Source organism: Melanostigma gelatinosum (genome assembly GCF_949748355.1).
Source record: "Melanostigma gelatinosum genome assembly, chromosome: 18".
Classification (NCBI taxonomy): domain Eukaryota; kingdom Metazoa; phylum Chordata; class Actinopteri; order Perciformes; family Zoarcidae; genus Melanostigma; species Melanostigma gelatinosum.
Genome location: NC_136651.1, coordinates 8,312,187 through 8,333,340, shown reverse-complemented (window position 1 = coordinate 8,333,340; position 21,154 = coordinate 8,312,187). Strand labels below are relative to the sequence as shown.

At 40.9% G+C, this 21,154-nt stretch overlaps 1 protein-coding gene across 2 annotated transcripts; it reads left to right on the top strand.

The window, feature by feature from the left end:
• Positions 1–2,882: 2,882 nt before the first annotated feature.
• Positions 2,883–20,793, top strand: LOC306792248 (lysosome membrane protein 2-like). 2 transcript variants are annotated; one of them, XM_079289321.1, is made up of 13 exons: positions 2,883–3,350; positions 9,918–10,075; positions 11,048–11,195; positions 11,393–11,584; positions 11,757–11,848; positions 12,437–12,556; positions 15,016–15,194; positions 17,006–17,124; positions 17,359–17,432; positions 17,540–17,591; positions 17,854–18,006; positions 18,166–18,207; positions 18,544–20,793. In XM_079289321.1, the coding sequence occupies exons 1-13, from the start codon at positions 3,228–3,230 to the stop codon at positions 18,652–18,654; spliced, it is 1,563 nt and encodes a 520-aa protein (XP_079145447.1). In that variant the 5' UTR covers positions 2,883–3,227; the 3' UTR covers positions 18,655–20,793. The 2 variants fall into 2 exon arrangements, with proteins under 2 accessions (XP_079145447.1, XP_079145448.1); XM_079289322.1 differs by lacking the exon at positions 18,166–18,207.
• The last annotated feature ends 361 nt before the right edge of the window (positions 20,794–21,154 follow it).

The window sequence follows — 21,154 nt, the reverse complement described above, 5'->3', positions numbered from 1 at the left end:
AAAACGTTTAGGGCACTTTGCATTATGGAAAACTGAAGCAAGATCCTTGTGTTTTTGCAGTAATCGGATTTACTGATGATTCAAACTTCCTAGGGCTCTATTCTTGCAGCTCTCCTGTGATTGTGCTCTCTTAGGTCAGATGATGACACAAGGACTTTATCTTCCAAGCACGTTATTGTGAAATAAAATAGATCTACTGTCAGAAATGTTCACTCGTACTGTGTGGAAGCCACATATTTGATGGTGACAAGGATTTGAAAAGGTCAAAACACTTGTTTTATACAGGACAAGCCAACTTGACCTTTCTTCAGGGATCAAAAAAGCCACAAGCCGAAACGCTTTGGTCAGACTTTCTTCACTCTGCTTCTACATTAAACCAGGATTTTCAAACGTCAATAGGGCAAAAGCTACCGTTGCAGGGGTTGATCATTTCACACTTCGTGTGCAGCAACGGGGCCGGAATATTTCTTCATGGTTTGCTACTAAACATTATGCAACAACCAAAACCATCTGCTCAGAGGGCCTGAGTGAGCCAGGAAGGAAAATAGGGGCGGAGGAGTTCAAGGATATTAGAGAGACGTCAACTCACTCAGTGCCCTCTACCGTAAATCATTTAGGCAAACTCCTAACTTGAGAGCCTATCAAGTGAGGTTAGTGTAGGAAAAAGGCAGTCAGAAGCCTATAGCAGGTGGATGCAAGTCCACAATTGAGAAAATAAACATTTAGCAGAACAACTAATGGGGTTCAGAGAGATTTTTTACTGTTGAATTGTGTAAAACTGTATGTACATTATCTCTGTCATTGTGTCCTCAAACAATGGCAATTCAAAGGAGCAACATTCTATTGGAATTGAGTGCACTGATGTAATTTTCCTGTTATGTTTAACAAGAGCTTGAAGTTGAGGGGGGGGGGGGGGGGGGGTTAGTGTGACACAATGGATATATTTCTTACAGCCTATTTATAGAACATGTGGACAGTAGATGAAAAGAGCTCTTGATTTGCTTCTTCAATCGGGTTGTTCTTTGAAGTTACACGAGTCTCTGTCTGTGTTTACATTTGCAGCTGTTTACCAGCTGCATTGTTTGCATTCTCTCACCTACTGTGGCTGTAAGACTAGACGCAGGGAAGTAGTACTACAGCTTGTACAAAGGCATGTGACCTTCAAGGCCGTACAAAGTGAATGGGTAAATGCTTCAAGGCGCCCTCAATTCATCAAAAATGAACTGGGCTTGGCAGCCCTCAGGTTACTGTTGCTGTATGACTGTGGGGCAGGGTGTGCTCAGCAAATGTGTCTCCCAGATCAATAGAGGCCACATCAAACATCGCCTTTGTGTGGAGTCTTCAGTGCAACAGTGTAATGTCTATTTTCTCGACATACAAAGATTTGCAATGTATGCAAAGAAAGGCCATGAGTATAACAATGCTTTTGTTGTCATGTGATCACTTATTGTAGTGAAGTACGGAATCAGGTATTATTCATGGTCATTAAATGATTAGTTCACATTGTTTCAATACTCTTTTCTTTTAAACAGCTTTAGTCACTGTAATCACTCTGAATCTGCAGACCCTCTAAGCATTATGAAGTCTTATAGCAGCTGTTTAGCTGTGCGGCCCCCACCTCTTTCGCTCACTCTGACCACTCTCACAACGTCATTTTTGGCAGCAGCAGGCAGCTGCACTAAGGAGTTGGTATAGAGACCAAAAACTGAGCTGAAAGAGAGTGAATATTGGACTTACATTCATCACGTGGCCGCAAACACGATTCTAAACGAATGATAATTGTTTCCTGTAACTTACATTATTTACGATTAATATCATATTTGGACATGCTTTAGGAGGGCATCTCTTTACAGCCAGTATGGATGTGAAGGAGGATTACAGAAACCCTTGTTTTAAGACAGATTTGAAAAATGTGAACATGTCCTTTATGACTGTTTTTGGCTGTGGGCCGATCCCAGTGTGTCACAGTTGGTGGCGCAATGTCTGATATGTCGTGTCCTCTCGCTTTTATCCTGTACACAAATGCAGACGTTCCAAAGTGTTCTGACGAGTCATCAGTGTGAGCCTGAGGCATGACCGCGGTCACAGCCTCGTGGTTCACAGTTTGAACTTTGAGTCAGTGATGTGATAACTTCCTCTTCAAACTTAAAGCAACGAATCAAACCTAGCGTTGATGTTAGTGGAAGCCAAACTCACATTCAGACTGATATTTAGGAACAGGATGACGGCGCTTTCTATTATTAGTTTGGTGAACTCGTGACACATGACAAGAACAGGACTGCTTTATTTGACTGATTTAGTCGGTGTAATAAACTGGCAACTGAGTACATATTGTATTATTTGTGAATTTATACGTTTCTATTTCTTATATCTTTTACTTCTACTTATACATGTCAGAGAGGGATATTGTATTTTCACTTCACCACATCTAAGATTTTGACGACAGAACATGTGTGAGATTAGTATATGAAGTCGATCAAATTAGCAATTTCATAATAGTACGTGTTCCAATGGTGTAACATTGACAGTAGCCACTCTGTGTATCTTACTTTTAATTTTGATACTTTGAGTAAACTTGTGTACTTTTTTAACTGAAAGGTTGAATGCATGATTTTTACTTGCAATGCAATACATTTTTTTTATTATCTTGTGATATTGCAACGCAAAGTATTTGAATACTTTTTCTACCACTGTGTCAGTCTGTGACCGGCTGTAGTGGTTCGATAGCGGAGGGGGGGGGGGGGGGGGCACTGATCTCCACGGCTGGGCCACAAACGACCACGACCAATCAGCGTTCTCCTCGCTCGGAGGGAGTGAGTTCCTCTACAGTCCGCTACAAATACTGCGTGGCAGAGTTTTTTTATTTTTATTGAATGCGCCTTTTGGGGTCGTCACTTTAGGCTGATTCAGATTACCTCGTGCTTGTCAAAGTGAGCCGCTTCATTATTAACTGCAAGTAAACAGACTTCCCCTCAGCTTTTTGCAACTTGGAAACTCGCGAGGACAATCGCAACATCTTCACAACCGTTACTTTGTTGCTCGTCGAGTACAACTGGAAAGCAGCGGGGAAAGTCACGGCTCGAGCTCTTGTATCCCAGCCTGTGCAGTCAAGGAAATCTTTATATGAGTTGTGCATGAAAACTTGCGCAACGTAGCGGAAATTAACGTCTCCATCCACCTTAAAGAGTCACACGAAGCCTTCTGTGTGTTTGCTTGCACCTGCCAACATGACACGAAGATCCTGTGCGATTTATGCGGTCGGGATCATCTGCGCTTCCCTGCTGGTCGTTGGGGTTGGCTTATTTGTGTGTCAAGTTTTCCGCACGTTGATGCACAACCGCCTCAAAAAGGTAAAAAAAAAATAAAAAATACTTTCATCCTCAGAACTTTATGAAGCACGTGAGTATTTCATGATTGCATGTATTTTTTTTGTATTTCTTTAAATGCATTGCTGTGAAAAAATAAAAACATACTTTAATCCTCAGAACTCTATGAAGCACGTGATTATTATCTCATGCTTGCATGTATTTTTTTTCTTGCTCTAAAATGCATTGCTGCGAAAAAAGTAAGAGTGTATAGAAATTGATAAAAAAAACATTGTAATTTAATTAAAAACCGTCTTCTGTTTGCAAACTTGAGAAGATTAAAGTTCATGACCTTGTTTGTATTCACCCCTTATTTTTGGTGCAGACCACTAACAGTCATTAGATTACAGATTAATGAGATCACACCAGAGAACAGGCTAACAATTTGAACTGCATTCATTGTCATTTATAATGTGTAAACTTTGAATACAATTTAGCAGCAGACTAAACTTTAGGGTAATCTGCTGGTGTTTTTTCTTTTTTATAACATCAGGTATTACAGATATGCCACGGTTGCTCTTATCATAGGAGTTCAGTATATGTTGTCATGACTGGCATTTTTGAAACTGGTCAGTGGTGGGCTGTTTGTTGCCTCCCAGAAGGACTGGCTCTAATGAGCAGCTCAAACGCCTTGAGGCGGAGGAGGATGGGTTACTATGGGTTCAACAGCCTGCGCAATGCAATCAGCACTTTATCTGCCCGACAGTTAGATTGTTCCATTAGCACCCGCCACTGTGTTGAAAGACTTTTACTGGGAAGATTTTCCCAGCAGAGGTCCCACTCCTGTGTGTTTCTGCCTTCAATACTTGACATAATGACATGAGGTGGTTCAAAGGCAAATTCCACAGCTAAGAATAAGTAAGGGCTGAGTCGGTATGGCTTGTTCGTGTTATTGGTTGGTATTTATGTCACAAGAAAAAGCTGAGTGCTGCTGAGAGCAAAATCAGCACATGTTAGAATTCAATCACGCTGGTTTGTGCACATAACACACTGGAGTGACCTCACTCAGGGAGATTCCTAACATTCTTTTTTTACTTGAATTGAATTGCAACTCTGTGGAACATCAGTGGCTGATGATAAAAAGTGTTTGGTACTTGTGTGGTAAAGATTGTTTACAGATGCTGAGGATAATGGAAAGGAAGAGTGTGAAGACATTGAAGGGAAGTTTTCTCAGTTCCTCAGGAGGAAGGGCGTGGATGCGTCTTTATCGTGATCTTAACAACTGACGGGAAATGGATATTTAAACTCAAGTAAACTTCGGTGTTCTTGTGCCCTTCACACTTGGCTCAACTCTGCAGTTTGAAGAGTTCTTAGCTGTTTGATCTTTAATCCCAGAGGTTGAGAAGTCAATGGACCACAAATACAAACACTGTTGTTATCTGTTGTAGTTCTGTTTGGTTGCATCAGTTGCAGGCTATTAAACTTTTCAGCTCATTTTTGTCGTACACACTTGGTTGGTGTACTGCCAGGGACCCAACGATGTGCAGTGTTGAATTTGGTGCAATTTGGCACATGTGACACGTTTGATATTAATAAACTTTCAATAAACAAGCAAACAGCGCTCTGTTCAGTAGCAGGGCGGGGCTTCAGGTCTGAGTGGACTGAGTCAAGCATCTCATCTGCAGCGGGCCTTTTTCAGACCGCGGCTCATTAACTGCAGTTCACTTCTGCTACTGGATGGATATATAGCCTGCTAACGCTACATGTATGCGCTACATATATGGGGAAAGTTAACAACCAGACTTTTCTTCCCAGGAACCAACGTGCAGGAGCGGATAGCTTACAGGAACAGCGCCACTTGTTATCAGATGGCACACCTTAAACCTTATTTTCATATCAAACCCACTTTTCCATAACAGGTAACAGGTTTCCATAAAGGCTTTTATCAGAGAGGCTTAGTGTTGACTTTTAGAGGTCATGGTACATAAACATGAGGCTGTCTAATGCTGAAAAACATTTAAACTACATGACATTTTCCTTTACTTTAATTGCGGTTTCTAGGAAAAATAGCAAGACTCTAAATACTTAACAACAGGGAGTTAATCATCGACTACAGATAAGATTGTGCAGGGATCATGTTTATTTTTTATGTGCTCACATTTTTTCAACGGATAAATTAACGTCATAATTCAAGACGTTTATGCATCAAATTGAATTTCCTGTACTGTACAGTACTGTTGAAGCCAACAATAAAATAATAAAACTAGACTTTGGTTGGAGTAATTGATAAAACAGATAATCTCTGACTGTGAAGTCCTATTTAACAACAAGCCTTGTTGTAAAAAAAAAGCCTTAAAGTAAATATTGAACATGTAAAGACATGTTCAATATTTACTTTAAGGCTTGTCACTTGTTACTGATAAAATAGACCTTTTGCTCAAAGTCTTGAGTCTTAAGGCAGTCTGGTGGGGCTCTGTGTGCTAAGCCTTCTTTCACACTGCGAGGTGTATTGGGAAACCGACCGGGTTGGCAGCTCATTGGAGTCAAGCGGGGTCAGCGTGCAATGACCTGCTGATGAGGTAATGGTGAAAAATGACTCAACCCTGAATAGGACTTTGGTCATTTTACATAGACTAGACATAGCACCCAGCGGCCCCTTGCTGGTAGTCTGCTGGGTTTCCTTCAAAGTTTTAACTTTGACACAAACTTTTTTAACAATACAGATTTTTTTTTTTATGTATTCAAATCGACCTCTGGAAGGTGAAATGTTCCACACAACATACAGATGATTTGGAGCTTCACCAACTGTCATCGATGTGTCATTTCTGTGATTTGTGGTAGACCACGGTATTGGTCAATGGAAATTTTGACATGGCTGCAAAACAAAGGTCATCGAAAGCATTTGTAATCATGCTCGAGGGATAGAGTTTGCAAAATTCATGAAGGTCTGGACCAAGGCCCCACAAACGTTACAAATAACAACACTGAAGTCTAACGCTATGCTAGCTGCTCTGCGAGTCTGTACTTACCGGACACAGCAGTGCTTTGAGCTAAATGTATATTCTCAGCATGCTAACATGCTCAAAATGACGATCTTAACATGCTGATGTTGAGCGGTTTATCTTTTTTTTTTTTTTACCATTTTAGTTCAACCACTTTGCATGCTAACATTTGCTAAATAGCACCAAACACAAAGTACAACTGAGGCTGATTGGGTTATCACGTTTTTATTCATAAACTTAAGTATTGGACAAACTGGAATTTTGACCAAATGATTTTGCTAGATGAAAAGGGATGGGATCACCAAAGTCATTGTCCTCCAATTTAAAAGTGAAAGGGCCTTGCTGTAGTGTGACTTTGATGGGTAGAGCATGTCGAGGCTGAATCTCAACCCCCACAGAGAGAAGGCTGGAGCACACGTGTGTCCGCTGCTTTGTGCAGACGACACGCTGCAATAATAACGCTACCAAAACTGGTTTCTGGTTTCTGGCTTGAAAGTCGTTAGACACCCCCCTTGGCACTCTTATGACATCTTATGTACACTTGGTCATCAAAGGCTCCCTTCGGGCCACCGGCATCTCTTTTGGATCTTCTGTTAGCATGTGGGCGTGGAGAGATAATCTCTGACTGTGAAGTCCTATTTAACAACAATCTTTACATGTTCAATATTTACTTTAAGGCTTGTCAGTTACTGATAAAATAGACCTTTTGCTCAAAGTCTTGAGTCTTAAGGCAGTCTGGTGGGGCTCTACACGTGTTTATGCCAAGTTAATATCTTTTAATGTGGTAGATTTGGTAGATTTATGAAGATGCTTTGATCTTGGGAAAGCCCAAGTGCAATCTGCTGCCTCAGCACAAACACTGAATTAAAGCAAAGCTTTTCTTACCTAGTCTGGTGCCAATACGTGCCCAGAGTAGGTTTTAAGTTTGTATGTAAGGATCTATTTCCGAACTTATAATACATGCTGGCTTTTGGCCCAGACTGACAACAGTTGACATCACACAGCCACAGCAAACCGAACCATACATTTAGGATGCAATTTGTGGCCATTGCTGCAGAGGTACTGGAATGTAATTCAAACTAGACAGTGTTGAACCTTTGAAGATGAGCGCTGCAAAAGTTTTGGTCTTATTAGCCGTCTTATTCATTGTTACATTAGAGAATCAGGATACATTACCCAAGCATTGATTTGTAGTCTAGAGTATCAAATAAACAGGCAGACATGTGAAAGATATACGTGTGGGTGTAACACGTGCATCGCGCTCTCATGAACATACGCGTAGTTATCTACTAGCGAGGCAGTTTGATTTATTTCAGCTGTATCAAGTTACCCCCTTACCCCAGTTGCACCAGTGTGAAGGATCTCATTCCACACATACCCTCCCAGCAGCAGACTCTGTGTGCTAAGCCTTCTTTCACACTGCGAGGTGTATTGGGAAACCGACCGGGTTGGCAGCTCATTGGAGTCAAGCGGGGTCAGCGTGCAATGACCTGCTGATGAGGTAATGGTGAAAAATGACTCAACCCTGAATAGGACTTTGGTCATTTTACATAGACTAGACATAGCACCCAGCGGCCCCTTGCTGGTAGTCTGCTGGGTTTCCTTCAAAGTTTTAACTTTGACACAAACTTTTTTAACAATACAGATTTTTTTTTTTATGTATTCAAATCGACCTCTGGAAGGTGAAATGTTCCACACAACATACAGATGATTTGGAGCTTCACCAACTGTCATCGATGTGTCATTTCTGTGATTTGTGGTAGACCACGGTATTGGTCAACGGAAATTTTGACATGGCTGCAAAACAAAGGTCATCGAAAGCATTTGTAATCATGCTCGAGGGATAGCGTTTGCAAAATTCATGAAGGTCTGGACCAAGGCCCCACAAACGTTACAAATAACAACACTGAAGTCTAACGCTATGCTAGCTGCTCTATGAGTCTGTACTTACCGGACACAGCAGTGCTTTGAGCTAAATGTATATTCTCAGCATGCTAACATGCTAACAATGACGATCTTAACATGCTGATGTTGAGCGGTTTATCTTTTATTTTTTACCATTTTAGTTCAACCACTTTGCATGCTAACATTTGCTAAATAGCACCAAACACAAAGTACAACTGAGGCTGATTGGGTTATCACGTTTTTATTCATAAACTTAAGTATTGGACAAACTGGAATTTTGACCAAATGATTTTGCTGGATGCAAAGGGATGGGATCACCAAAGTCATTGTCCTCCAATTTAAAAGTGAAAGGGCCTTGCTGTAGTGTGACTTTGATGGGTTGAGCAACAGCAGGGCTGGACTACAGTTCAGCTGGTAGAGCTTTGTTAGGTGGCGTGAGACAAACCCATTTAGAGTATGCAAACCTTGCTCACCGCGGCTGGATGATTTAATGATTAGCTTCTCGCTGTGCCCGGTGTGATTCACGTCTATGTAGCCTACTTGCCTGCATTGACATCAAAGCGCCAGCTGTATGTATATTTGTGTATTCACCTGCTGCATGTGTTTTCAAAGAGGGAGTGGTGTAAGAGTAGTACTGAGATAAGAGGGTTTCGCTGTTCCTGTTTTCCATGCTGTATTTCGTGAGGCATGCTGGGAGGGTTACTATATTGATTGTCTGAAGCATGAAAGGACGACATAGAAAGACCTCGCTCCCCTTCCTCAATCCAAGGTGACAGCTTTATTGTACTTGGCTACTCAGCTAAACTTTTGTCTCTGAACAAGTAGATAGGACCCCAAAGGAGAAGGGGGGGGGGGGCTGTGCTCCCCTGAAATAATGGGACTCGTTGGTGTGCTTTTGGGTACTGCTTTTAACTGTAACACAAAGCTGGTGTAATTAGGCCAAAGTGAGATTTCCTCTTGATGCGTTGTGAAATGAAATACTAATCCCCTCGTCTCATTCCGTTCTTCTCTCACTCCCCGTGTTTTCCTCAAAAGATTCCTTACAGTGAAGCGGGTTATCCTCGTCCTCAGGCAACGACGTCTGCCGTGAGAAACACTCTGACGTACTGGGAAAAGAAACAGGATAGTAGATAGTGTTCATGTCCTGCACCTCCAAGGCCACATAGGGCCCAGGCCTGAGGAATGCAGCTCAGATCATTAAGGTCGCAACAAGCGGGCATCCAGCTCTCCGCATCACATGACATGTCAGCGGCTCTCCCAGAGTGCCCGTCGTCATTGGCAACCGCTGACAATGGAGCCGAGGCAGGGTCTCCCTTAATTCCATTCATGTGTGTTGTTGCCTGACGCCCAGACAGCAAGCTGCCCCCCCCCAATCCCCCGACCCCCCACGAACCGCCAAGGATGTTTTCGTTCTCTGGTTTGTTTTTACTGCGGACAGAAATGGTACAGGAAAGTCCGAAGACAAAACATGTGTTTGCTTCTGCAAAAAAAAAAAAACCTCGTTTCCTCGTCCTGCCTCAAAAGCATCATCAGTTGAAAAGCCACATGCAAATAGCAACACTTCTGCTTTCAAAGAAAACCCATTGTCCAGCAGTAACATGTCCTATATTATAGTCGGTGTTCATGCTTTATTTTGAGACAGAAAATGTGTCTGAATTAATTGTGTTTATACTCAAACTGAGATACATGCTTTTTGTCTCAACAGGAGATTGTTTTGGTTGAGGGCAGCCGTGTGTTTGCGTCGTGGAAAAGCCCTCCCCCTCCAGTCTACATGGAGTATTTCTTCTTCAATGTGACCAATGTGGATGCATTCCTTGAAGGGTCCAAGGCAGAGGTCAAGCAGGTTGGACCCTACACATACAGGTAGGCTGCCAGAACACATCAGTGCACCGGCTGCCACACAGAAAGTCAAACCTGTCTCACATAAAACTTCAAAATATGACATATATCGACAAAAGTGTTGTCATTGTTGTGTGTCTGACACCGGCCACCACGTTCTGTTCTCAAATGTAACACTTTAAAGTTTCTCCAAGTGTTGAGTTACTTTTCAAAATCCACTTGAACCACTCTTCACATTAGCAATAATTACATCCACCGCACAGCACTTATTCAAAAAGAACAAATGTCACTTTTAAAAGTGGGTCACCTGTTACTTCTGTTAGTTCCTTCTTCCAAAACACCAGGAGCGTATGCAAGGAGAGAGTCAATCAAACAACATTCAGACTATTGTGTTCGCTGCATGCCAAATTAATAAAAGCACAAAAGGCCAAACTGCCTCCTAAGTCTCCATATTACCGGTTGCTGATGAGCGATGTAGCAGTTCAAAGGCTATTGTTTTTGGCACAGCACTCACTCCACATAAAAGGCCACTAGGCTTCTTCTGGTGCTGTTGAAATGTGCCCGTTATTTGCTCAACACTTATGTGAACTGAAAAAGGGACATCAGCTTCTCTTTTTTGTCTGATACGGCACTCTTATTTTCATTGCATATTAAACGTAAAAAATAAATCCAGACCGGTTAATTGCATGGGCTGTCACCCTGTCACTATATCACCATAAAGATCAGACACTGGTATATTTACAGTACGTTGTTTCATGACCTGTCCAGTCCGTCATGTGAGCCCTGATAAGAAACTTTGGTGTCGATTTTGAATCACTTCTAATGCAATCCGTCAATAAATACCAAGGCTCACTGCTGAAATTCACATGTAATGCAACGCCTTTTTTAGTTCTTAACTGGTCTGAGATGCTAATTTGTGACAAAAGGAACAATTCTGGAAAGCTTCATGAAAATATCAAACGCCTGATAATCTTGTATTTTGTTGTGATTGCACAGGGAGTACAGGTATAAGGACAATGTGAGCATGGGGGAAAATGACACGATTGTGTCTGCATACAACTACAAGAGTTTTGTGTTCCTGAGAGAGAAGTCTGTGGGTGACCCAGCTGTGGATGTCATCAACACTGTCAACATCCCAGCTTGGGTGAGTCATGACCTAAAGGTCTTAGACAAGACAATTAAAGTGGGGGGAAAGTTGAGTGTGTGTTCTCTAACTGACTTCTGCACTTTGCTTATTGTTTCCTCACTCCCACTTCAATGCCGACCACCACCCTCTACCTCATCCTGCTTTCTTTGCCATCTCTTTTCCACTCTGCCCCACTCGTCGTGTCCTGTCTCTAGGCTGTAATGAACAAGTTGAAAGGGAGTTTCTGGAAGTCCTCCGTTTTGTCCATCTTTATGAACTCCATCGGGGCCGGTCTCTTTGCCACTCACACTGTGGATGAATTGCTGTGGGGCTACGTAGATCCCCTGCTGGTCCGCATATCTGCCACCAGTCCAGAAGTGGAGCCGGTCTTTGGGCTCATGTACAAGGCATGTACAGCGCCACAAATAATAACAGCTGATGAATCGCAGCTAGATTTTGGAAGATCTATCAATTAGTTTTTGATTTATTACATTTTCATGAAATCCAGCCACTGTGAAAATTTGTATTTTCTTAAAACATGAACACATTTGTTTGACTTAAATCCTTGGATCTGTTTAGAAAAATGGAAGTCACTCCGGGGAATTTGTCTACCACACTGGGAAGGAGAACTACATGGATTATGGCCGTGTCGAAACATGGAAAGGCGAAAGGTAGCCCTGTTGCAGACTCTCACAAACACACACTCCCCCTCTGTCTTCATCCACTGTAATGAAACCTCTTTTGGCAAACTTTGTATGTAAAAGGTTTGTCAAATCTACTGCTTTTTGCCAATAATGTGGGAGTGTTTGTCTGGGCTGTTTCCCATATCACAGAGCAGGCTATCGCGGTACTCTGAATGCTTTGATGCCTTTTTAGTGACCTTTCTTATCCCATTTTGTTGGCTCAGTCTGCAATCTGTAATTACGCTTCTTACTCCTGGGAAACCACTCTTTCCAACAGTGATTTTCAGATAAAAACATGTTTGTACTGTTGTTAAGATGGAGATGATAATGGTGTTGACAATGAAAGTAGGCTTTTTGAAAACAGCATATCCATCCCAGAATATTAAAAATATTGTTTTTATGTTTAAAATCTGGAGTAGGACTTTGCAGGCAGGCAGCGTACATGTCTATGCTAGCTCAGTGCTGAAAGAGATACCCCCTGTATATACATTATGCCCTTTTTAATTGCATAAATGTTCCCTGGATGCAATTTTGAAAATGAAATGCTCATGTTTGTGACAATATGTTGTTTTGCAGCCGGCTGACCTTCTGGAATTCTAACCAAAGCAACAGCATCAATGGATCAGATGGAAGTGCTTTCCATCCCCTGCTAACCAAGAAGGAACGCATATACATATTTACTCCAGACCTCTGCAGGTACAGTGCAGCATCACAGTTTCAGAAAGTTACAAACATGAGCGGACACAGGCTTTCATATCTGGTATGGAAAAATGTTCTCTGGCCTTGGATCCCATGGATTGCTAACATAACATCCTCTTACATCAGCACCATATGCCAGCTGTTTTCTCACTTGTGTCCTTTTTGAAAGACTAACATAGCAGTTTTCAGGAAACACTTTGTGGAAAGGCTTAAATAAAGAGGAATGTTGGTCGGGAGTGTATTGGGTTTGCAAGTTGGGTGAGTGAGGATAAAAAATCCTCAAAGCATTTTATGGTTGTTGAGAAGTATTAAATTTGTGCTATTCTCAGCATTGGGAAATAACATTTGTTTCTGTTCTTGACCAGCTGGAACAAACAAGATTAGTTTTGCTTTCCATGTAAAATGTGCTTTGTGCATCTTTCCAATTTGTCATCTTACTTCTCAGAAATGTCTGCAAGACATGTCCACGACTAATTCTTCTAAAGAACACATTTCAGAATCAGGATGCTGTTGAAAGCTTGACGAATATTAAAATGACAATTGCCTCTCAAGGTGACTAACCGATGAGAAGTTCTTTGAAGTTCTTAATTTCGCAAATGCTACGCCTTAATGCCTTCTCCACTGATGGAACTGTGCCACATATCTTGTTGATCACGAGAACTTTTAATTCAGAATATAACTTTGAACTGAAAAAAAACATGTCTCTTTAGTCATCCTCCCCTTTTGTTGAGTGTGGAAATGAGCCGTCACATGATCCGTCACCTTTGACTCTGATTGGATGTGTGTCAAAAAAAAAAACCTCTCCCTAATGTTTTGACTTTCACCTACTTACTCATTGCCTGGTGGCTTCATCACGGCTCTCTGCACTATTGTGGCTGAAGCAAAGGCTCCCTTCCTGTTTGCTAAGCATTCCATTTGACGATAATTTGAAGAGGTGCATCTTAGACACAGAAGGTTTGGCTCAAGTGTTAAGCCCCTATAAGCGTAGATCAACACCACTTTGTCTGAAAACATGTGTTTAGTTCGATGACATCTGGGATTGATTTGAAGGATAAAAGAAGAGCTAGAATTCCCATCTGTGGCCTGACGGGGTAGTGACCTTTTGGTCCAGTAACTGACAGCTTAGCCACAAAAAACTCAGGATTTTCATGAAAAATCATTGTTCAAATACCAACTTGCCTTTTGCAATGTACGTTAATCTTTCCTCCAACTGTGGTCCTTCATTTAAAATTCTAATATTCACAAAACCAAAAAGAAGTCAAATAAAACACAAGACACATTTTCAGCCCCACGTAGCACCCTGGATATGCAAAAAATATCTAATACAATTAAAAATGATGACACAGGTTAGAAAAGTAAGTGAATGAGTTAATATAACTTAAAAAAAATGTTAGATTGAGTGAAAGTTGCCATTATTATTCTACAAATTGTACATTTTTACTATGCACTCCCCCATCACTTTCCTTTCCATTCCCTTTCAACCTTTTTACGCCTACAATACATTCTCACGTCATCTCATCAAATGTTGTCCCCCACACATTGAAGGGATTTAGATATAAAAGACCCCATATCTTAGCTACGTTTGTCTGAAATTAATCCACGCTGTAACAGCCTCTCCTGCAGTACAAGGCAGAGGCTTTCACAGTCCCGCTCTGAGGAAACTTTTTACTTGGCTTCTCTCACAAAGGTCAAGGGAAAGGTCTGTCCAGTATTGTTGCACGATTGGTGGGCTGAGTAGCGAAGGGCCGCATCCTCCCGGGCCAGTTGGCAGACACTCTATAGACTGCTTTGTTCTCGCTGAGAATCGTCAGGATTCCCTTGAAAGAACAGAACTGCAGATACATAGAACAACGATGAACATGCTCAAAGTAACGCAATTCTCTTAGCAGCTGTAAAAACACAACAAACATTCAAATATAAGGGAAAAATGTACGATTTGGCCACTCCTGGTTCAAAACGAAGGTTAACGGCAGACTACAGCATCTACTATTTAGAATGAGAGAAGTACTCTCAACAGGATTTCAGAAAAATGGTAACGTAAATATATATCATTCAGCTTCCTTCTTGATATTGAAATTTATCTAAAAAATATTATTATTCAGAAGAGAGGATAATTACTTAGAATATTTATTTTGATTTATATAAATGCAGCAAACAAACTTTTGAATGGACTAATGGAATACTGTAATATTCCATTTATATTCCTATAACTTGAATAGTGTTTCTTACAGTTGCACTTTTGAAAGAGTTTGATAGCAGTTTTGAAATTTTTCCAAGTGAGAATGCTAATATTCAGGCTGTAAACTCTTGTTGAAAGCAAAAAGAGTGACGTTAAAAGTCTGATCAATAAAATGATAAGATGTCGGTAAACAGACATGAAAAGAAAGGACAAATGACAATTAAGAAAAGAGATTTTATTTCACGAAATCCTGCAATGTCCTTGCTTTACTCTGCAGGTCGATCCACATGGAGTTTGAGAAGGATGTGGAGGTGAAAGGAATCCCAGCGTACCGCTTCACACCACCACGCTCTGTTTTTGCCAGCAAAGAGGAGAACCCAGCCAACGAGGGTTTCTGCGTCACCCCAAAGGAGTGCCTGGGAACTGGCCTTCTTAAAGTCAGTCCCTGTCGCAAAGGTAAACGTCAGCTTGTGCAGCACATTTTCTCACCTCCACTTTCACATGCCTCTCCTTTCAAAGCGCTACTTTCTGCGCCTCTATTCCCTTCTCTCCTGTAACACTCTGACCTGGGCCTTTATAGTAAACACATACCCTTATTTTGAAAGGTAAGATCTTTGCTTTTTGTCGCCCTGTTCTTTATGCTTTCTTCCCGGTCCACTTGCTTTTATTTTCCTTCCTACTAGCACCCTCACCCTTAATACCCTCTAAGTGACCCATGTGACACAGCCCTCTCAACACCTCAGGCGCCATCTGACCATGACTGGCCCAGTAGCTGGAGGGTTGGTAAGCCCTGTCACCTGATGCTGGCCTTAAATATGAGTTGGTTTAGTGCCTCAGCGCCTGTGTTCACAGACTTAAATATGATCATTCCCTGTGATAGAACAATAAGAGTGTTTTAACATGGTTTATACATTCAACAGCAGATTGATTTGATACAGTATGTATGTATGCACGCAGTTGAACAAGGAAAAACAGCCGTTCACATAAATGTTAAGCATAAAAAAAACAAATCGAGGGCACTTTGAGGTCATGGTACAAATTTAGCGCGGCCAGCAGCAGGTATTTAAGAGAGTGCGCAGAGGGTTAAGTTCAGGGTCAGGTGTTGAGGAATGAACACCAATACAAATATGTGTGTGTGTGGGCTACGATGACCTTGTGGGTTGTCACGGGAACAGCCTCTCAGGTGACTCCGGGTGTCTGATGTTTTTGCCAAACACAAGGACAGGAAAACTCTCACCCCTGCCCCACATCAGCAGCGCCTCTAACTGTGCAACCTTTTGACTTTGTTGTTGCTTTCCCGAGACACACACACGGAACGACTTTGTCCGACGCTGCACAGGTGGAACCTAACCAAAGGCCTGCACGACCGCACATTTCCTTATTTATGACCAAGGCCATAGTGTATGAACGCGGGGTCTCCGATTTACAATATGAGGAAGGAACTCAGCAAGAGTATCATGAGTCTTGATCTGGATTTTAGACGCACAGCCCTTAATTTGTTTTACGAGCGGGTCTTGTTCCATTTGCGTATCTATTGTTTGTTTTCTTTGGACGATTGACCCCGAGTAACATGCTGCATGTTCCACCACCGAGGTCAGATCATATCGCATCACCTTCTCCTGAGGACTCTTCCCAGATGTTTACGATGCTTTGATTAGATCGTACATCAAACAGCAGGAAATGTGATATTTGATGAGAATGTTGTTGTTTACCATGCTGCTTCTTTGATCGTCCTCTCAACCTTTGTGTCAGGAATCATGAGAGGCTCTTATGTTGCACCATCGTGTGGTTGAAAAAGACACATTATTTTGAACAATAAGAGCACGTAATATAAACGACATACTTGTAATGTACTCATCTGACATTAGATGTCCTTGCTGTACTCAAAAATATATTCTTATTTGACTAACTCCTGTAAGATGTTTTTATGTTTTACGGTCATGTTAATGTTGCGTGATGCTGTGTATGTTGACATAAAAATACTATCATTAATGAATTGGCCAACTTAATGAGTAAAAGCTTGTTATAATTATGTTTGAAGTCTCATTAAACCCTTATTAGAGATGGGGCAACATTGTCACAGAAGATGAGGCACACAATTTGTCATTATTGACATTTTCCATTAAATAAAGCGGCGAAAGGAGAACTAAAGGAGACTCATTTGTTTTGGAGTCGATAGATATGCATCGTTGATTGTTGCTTCCCTCAGCTTAGTGTTGTCTTCCTTTTATTGTTTCTCACCTGAGTCCTCTGCTCTCCTCACGTAGGTGCTCCGGTGGTCGCCTCCTTTCCTCATTTTTACCTGGCGGACAACAAATACGTGGCGGCCATTGAGGGGATGTCCCCGAAAAGACAGCATCACCAAACGTTCCTGGACCTTAACCCGGTAAGCACCCAGGCCACAGCTCGTCAGCCTCCAATCCAGAATAGAAATATGTTGGAGCAAAAACAGTTCGTTGAACTATGAAAGGAATGCCGTGCTCCATTTAGATGTACTGCTACACCACCTAGTGGCATATATGTAGGAGTACAGCAGAAGAACAACACCCCCGTACTACTCCGACTTGTCTGTTCTGGTGATATAATGCTTTACATTACATTAACACTATATTTTGTGCAGACCACCGGAGTGATTGTACGTGCAAACAAGAGAGCACAGATAAACATCTTGCTCAGCAGAATCTCTGGATTCCCGTAAGCATCTGCATCCAAACACAAGCGACTATTCTATCGTACTGATGCATGTGTGTCTGTGCCGTATATATCATGGCTTCCCACTCTTCTCTTTTTGTTCACAACAGGAAAACTAGAACCCTGAATGAGACAGTCTTTCCCGTCATGTTCATCAATGAGGTGAGAAACAGTGAAGAAGTGCTGACACTTCCATTATGAGTCAGTGAATCATCATTAAGTTGTAATATTACAACCAAAGTCATGTTTTTCCCGTGTTTCTTGATTCCAAAATGAATATGTCGCAAATTGAAAAAGAAACAACACGAATCGGGGCTAAACCACGAGAAAGTATAAAATACTCGATGCTAAACCAGTCACTAGTAATACATAAATAAAGTTCCCTCTCCATAATGTATCTTTGACGTTGTCTTCTAATACGCAGAGTGTGGTGATTGATGACGTTTCTGCGGCGAGAGTACACAAGCTGCTGCTGATTGCCATGCTAGTGTCCCACTTCCCGCTCATTATTGTGGGACTGGGTGCCATCATGCTCCTAGTCTTAATCATCCTTCTTTACCGAGCCCGCACACAGACGGTATGACCGCTCTTCTTACCTGGTTGTATTCTAACTGCTTACAATTTGCTTGCATTGTCCCAATAAGTAATTGTGTTCATTTGTGTGTAATTCATTCAGTTTCTTAACCCGACACTAATTGCAACGTGCGTGTGTTTATCAATGTGTGTCTCTGTGCAGAACGAAGCTAAGCGCACTGTGTTTACCAAGCCTCTCTATGCTGTAAGTCTTTATGGTCATTCTGTTGCTTTGTTTGATATTCCATGTTTGTTCAATCTTGTGTCTTACTATATTAGTGCTTATTGTCCATAATGCACCTTTAATCTCATATGTTAGATGACTTTCAGCCCTGCTGAAATATATATCTGGCGCTGTACAGTAAACATATTGTTTGGTTTGAACACATTAACATAATTTAGAAATACTAAATGTCTATTTCAGTAATGTACAAATGACACTAGCGAATGTGAGTTCACGTTCAAGAACACCAAACCTTTCAAAGTAAGATGAGATGACTTTTTAAATATGTTTTATTTTTTATCCTCAATCTCCCACTAGACCTCCAACGAAGAAGACACTTCTTACTCTCCAGTTAGTGACAAGGACAAGGAAGATCCTCAAAATGGGACCTATATCTCTCTGACACCGAAAGGTGACCCACAGGCTTGAGGAGGGGGGGGGGGGGGGCTTTTTACATCGACAAGCCTCAGAACTTCAAATAGGGATTTAGGTTTTCAGGAGAGGGATTGGAAATAATCAATATCTCGTTTATGAATGGAAATCTTTAGGGGTGTGAGGTTTAGGAATTGAGGAGGGGAACATGTTTTTAGTCAGTTTAGACTGTTCGGATTCATTTGGATTAATTTTAGCCATGGAGAACAACCTGAAGTCCAGTATACAGATTACGCTGTATTCCCAGAAAATGATGACATTTGTTTGAAAATACTATGTGTCAAGGGCTACGTTTTTCTGTTTGGTGAAGTCAGTTGCTGAAAGCTGTGGTCCTCCAATAAGCAGAGATGGAGACGTCACTTTGTGGTGGTCTTCAACAAACAAAACACACCTTTTAAACCTCGGGTGTGGAATATATTTGATTTTAGTGCTGTGGCCTCGCCTCATTCTCTCATACCAGGGTAATGAAGTCAATTAACTGTGAGTTTTTTAGATATTATACGCCACTCTCAGGGGGCCTCTGCTTAAATACTATCAAACACTATTAAAGGAAGAGGCGCGAAGCCAAACATACGGCAAGCCTTCTCTTCGTGAAGACATTTAAATCAATTCAGTATTATTATGTGTCATTTGCATTTCATCCTAAGCTAAGTGTTATCAAAACATTTTCGTGGCTTGTTCTTGTTTTCTACTCGTGCACTGCTTTTAGAGGGACATCTGTGGACGTCATTAGCACCGCACCATAGAAGCGGTCAAGAGTGTATTTTTGTATATATACAGTGCAAGGTGTGTTGAACTGTTTACATTCCTCTCAGTGTATGATGGGGAATGAATATCAGACAAAACACTGACTATTTTAGATATTTAATTTTTTTGTAAAATAAGAAGTCCTTCTCATTTGTTGTAAATGTTGATGTAGAAATGTTTGAATGCAAAGTTAGAGCTTCACACTTGTGTTCTCGTGCCATAATGAGCGGCACCTTCGTGAGCCTTTTAAAGCCGAGTATGATGGGATTCTATGGTTGAAAAGATAATTCATACAGTACTGAATTTGTATGTTGACAGTGTTTTGCCCTGTATAACTCCTTACATTAACTAACCGCCCTCTTAAAATGTAATTCAGCTTATTATCATTTCAAAATGTGCTTTTTTTGATGCTATCGTTGAAGGCCTTAATAACATTGTTGGTGCTGAATATGAAACCCAAAATAACTTTTTTTCCCAATGTTTGTGAAAGAAATCATGTGTGGTGTTCAGCCATTGCAACGAACAACTCATGGAGGTTTCGTATGACGAATTAGCAGAAGAATAAGTCGTTGTGCCTTCAAAAGAATCAATGTTACTGCAATTGTTTTGTCTTTTATAGTTTTCCCATATTTTGTGAAAATGACACCTTGTCACACCAACAAATGTGCATATCTTTGTCTTCTAAATACCAAACAAAACTGAGCATGAAAGTGCTTGACGTTTTCATAGTTTTGTCTTGCCGGTAGGGTCAAACTTTCTCACTCAAGGCTGGTGGAATTATCGGATTTCAGGTGCCATTTAATGATATATCGTGAATGCTGCAGAATTACTTCATTTGAACTGTGTTGAGCCCAGCTTTTATTTCTGCTCTTATTCCTAGTTGTAACATTTTAAGGATGAATGAGTTACATGCACTGAAATAATCAGCAATAAATCTACCAGACAATAGCGGAGAAGCGCAATTTCGAGATTTCTGCTTCCTCATTTGATTTTACTCTTTGTGTTTGATTGACTTTAATGAGTCATGTACAATAAGAAAACCCAATGAAAATAGAAGAAATTCACGCAGAGTGCATAATGTAGTTTCATTATAAATGGGTGAATGAATGGATAAAGATGCAAACAAAATTGTGTAATACTGACACAATACTAGAATTGTGGTCAAACAAATATGAATTATTGTGTTGCTTTGGTAAAACCAAAACACAGAAAGCACCATTTGGACTTTACACTGGGTAACTTTGTGCCGTGCCTTGATAACAGATTGTACTTTCTGAAATTATCGTTACTGCTATAACCACTTATTATTTTAATTGTCAATTGTTTTGAAACACTGACTGTTAATACTGTTGTTACTGTGTACACAAAAATAAAAGTAGTTTCAGTAAATGTGTCTTTTGTCCTTTTTGACAGTGTTTTGGTTCGTAAAAAAAGTTTTTAATTTAAGTAATTTATCATGTAAATTTAGAATTCTCAAATTTGTTTTTTGATAAAGAAAAATGAAATCTTCACCAGAGGATGTGCGTAACAATATGCACGAACAGTATAAACATCTGAGTGAAGGAAATTAACCGCATTGCTCCAATACAGTCATGCTGTGATGCCACAGAAGACGTATGGATTTGTAATGTTTGAGGAAAGATTACACAGATGTCTCCAGTATTGCCATAAACTTACATTGTGTCTTTCCATACAAATAAAGCATTGGGGCTGTGTGGTTAGGCTCTGTTCTTGGTTTTAGAGTAAAGTT

Bases quoted from the DNA above. Each gene is read 5' to 3' on its own strand.
- LOC306792248 (XM_079289321.1), top strand. From the start codon at position 3,228: ATGACACGAAGATCCTGTGCGATTTATGCGGTCGGGATCATCTGCGCT. The intron at 11,196-11,392 runs GTGAGTCATGAC...TCCTGTCTCTAG, and splicing joins CTGTCAACATCCCAGCTTGG to GCTGTAATGAACAAGTTGAA. The intron at 17,592-17,853 runs GTGAGAAACAGT...TCTAATACGCAG, and splicing joins CCGTCATGTTCATCAATGAG to AGTGTGGTGATTGATGACGT.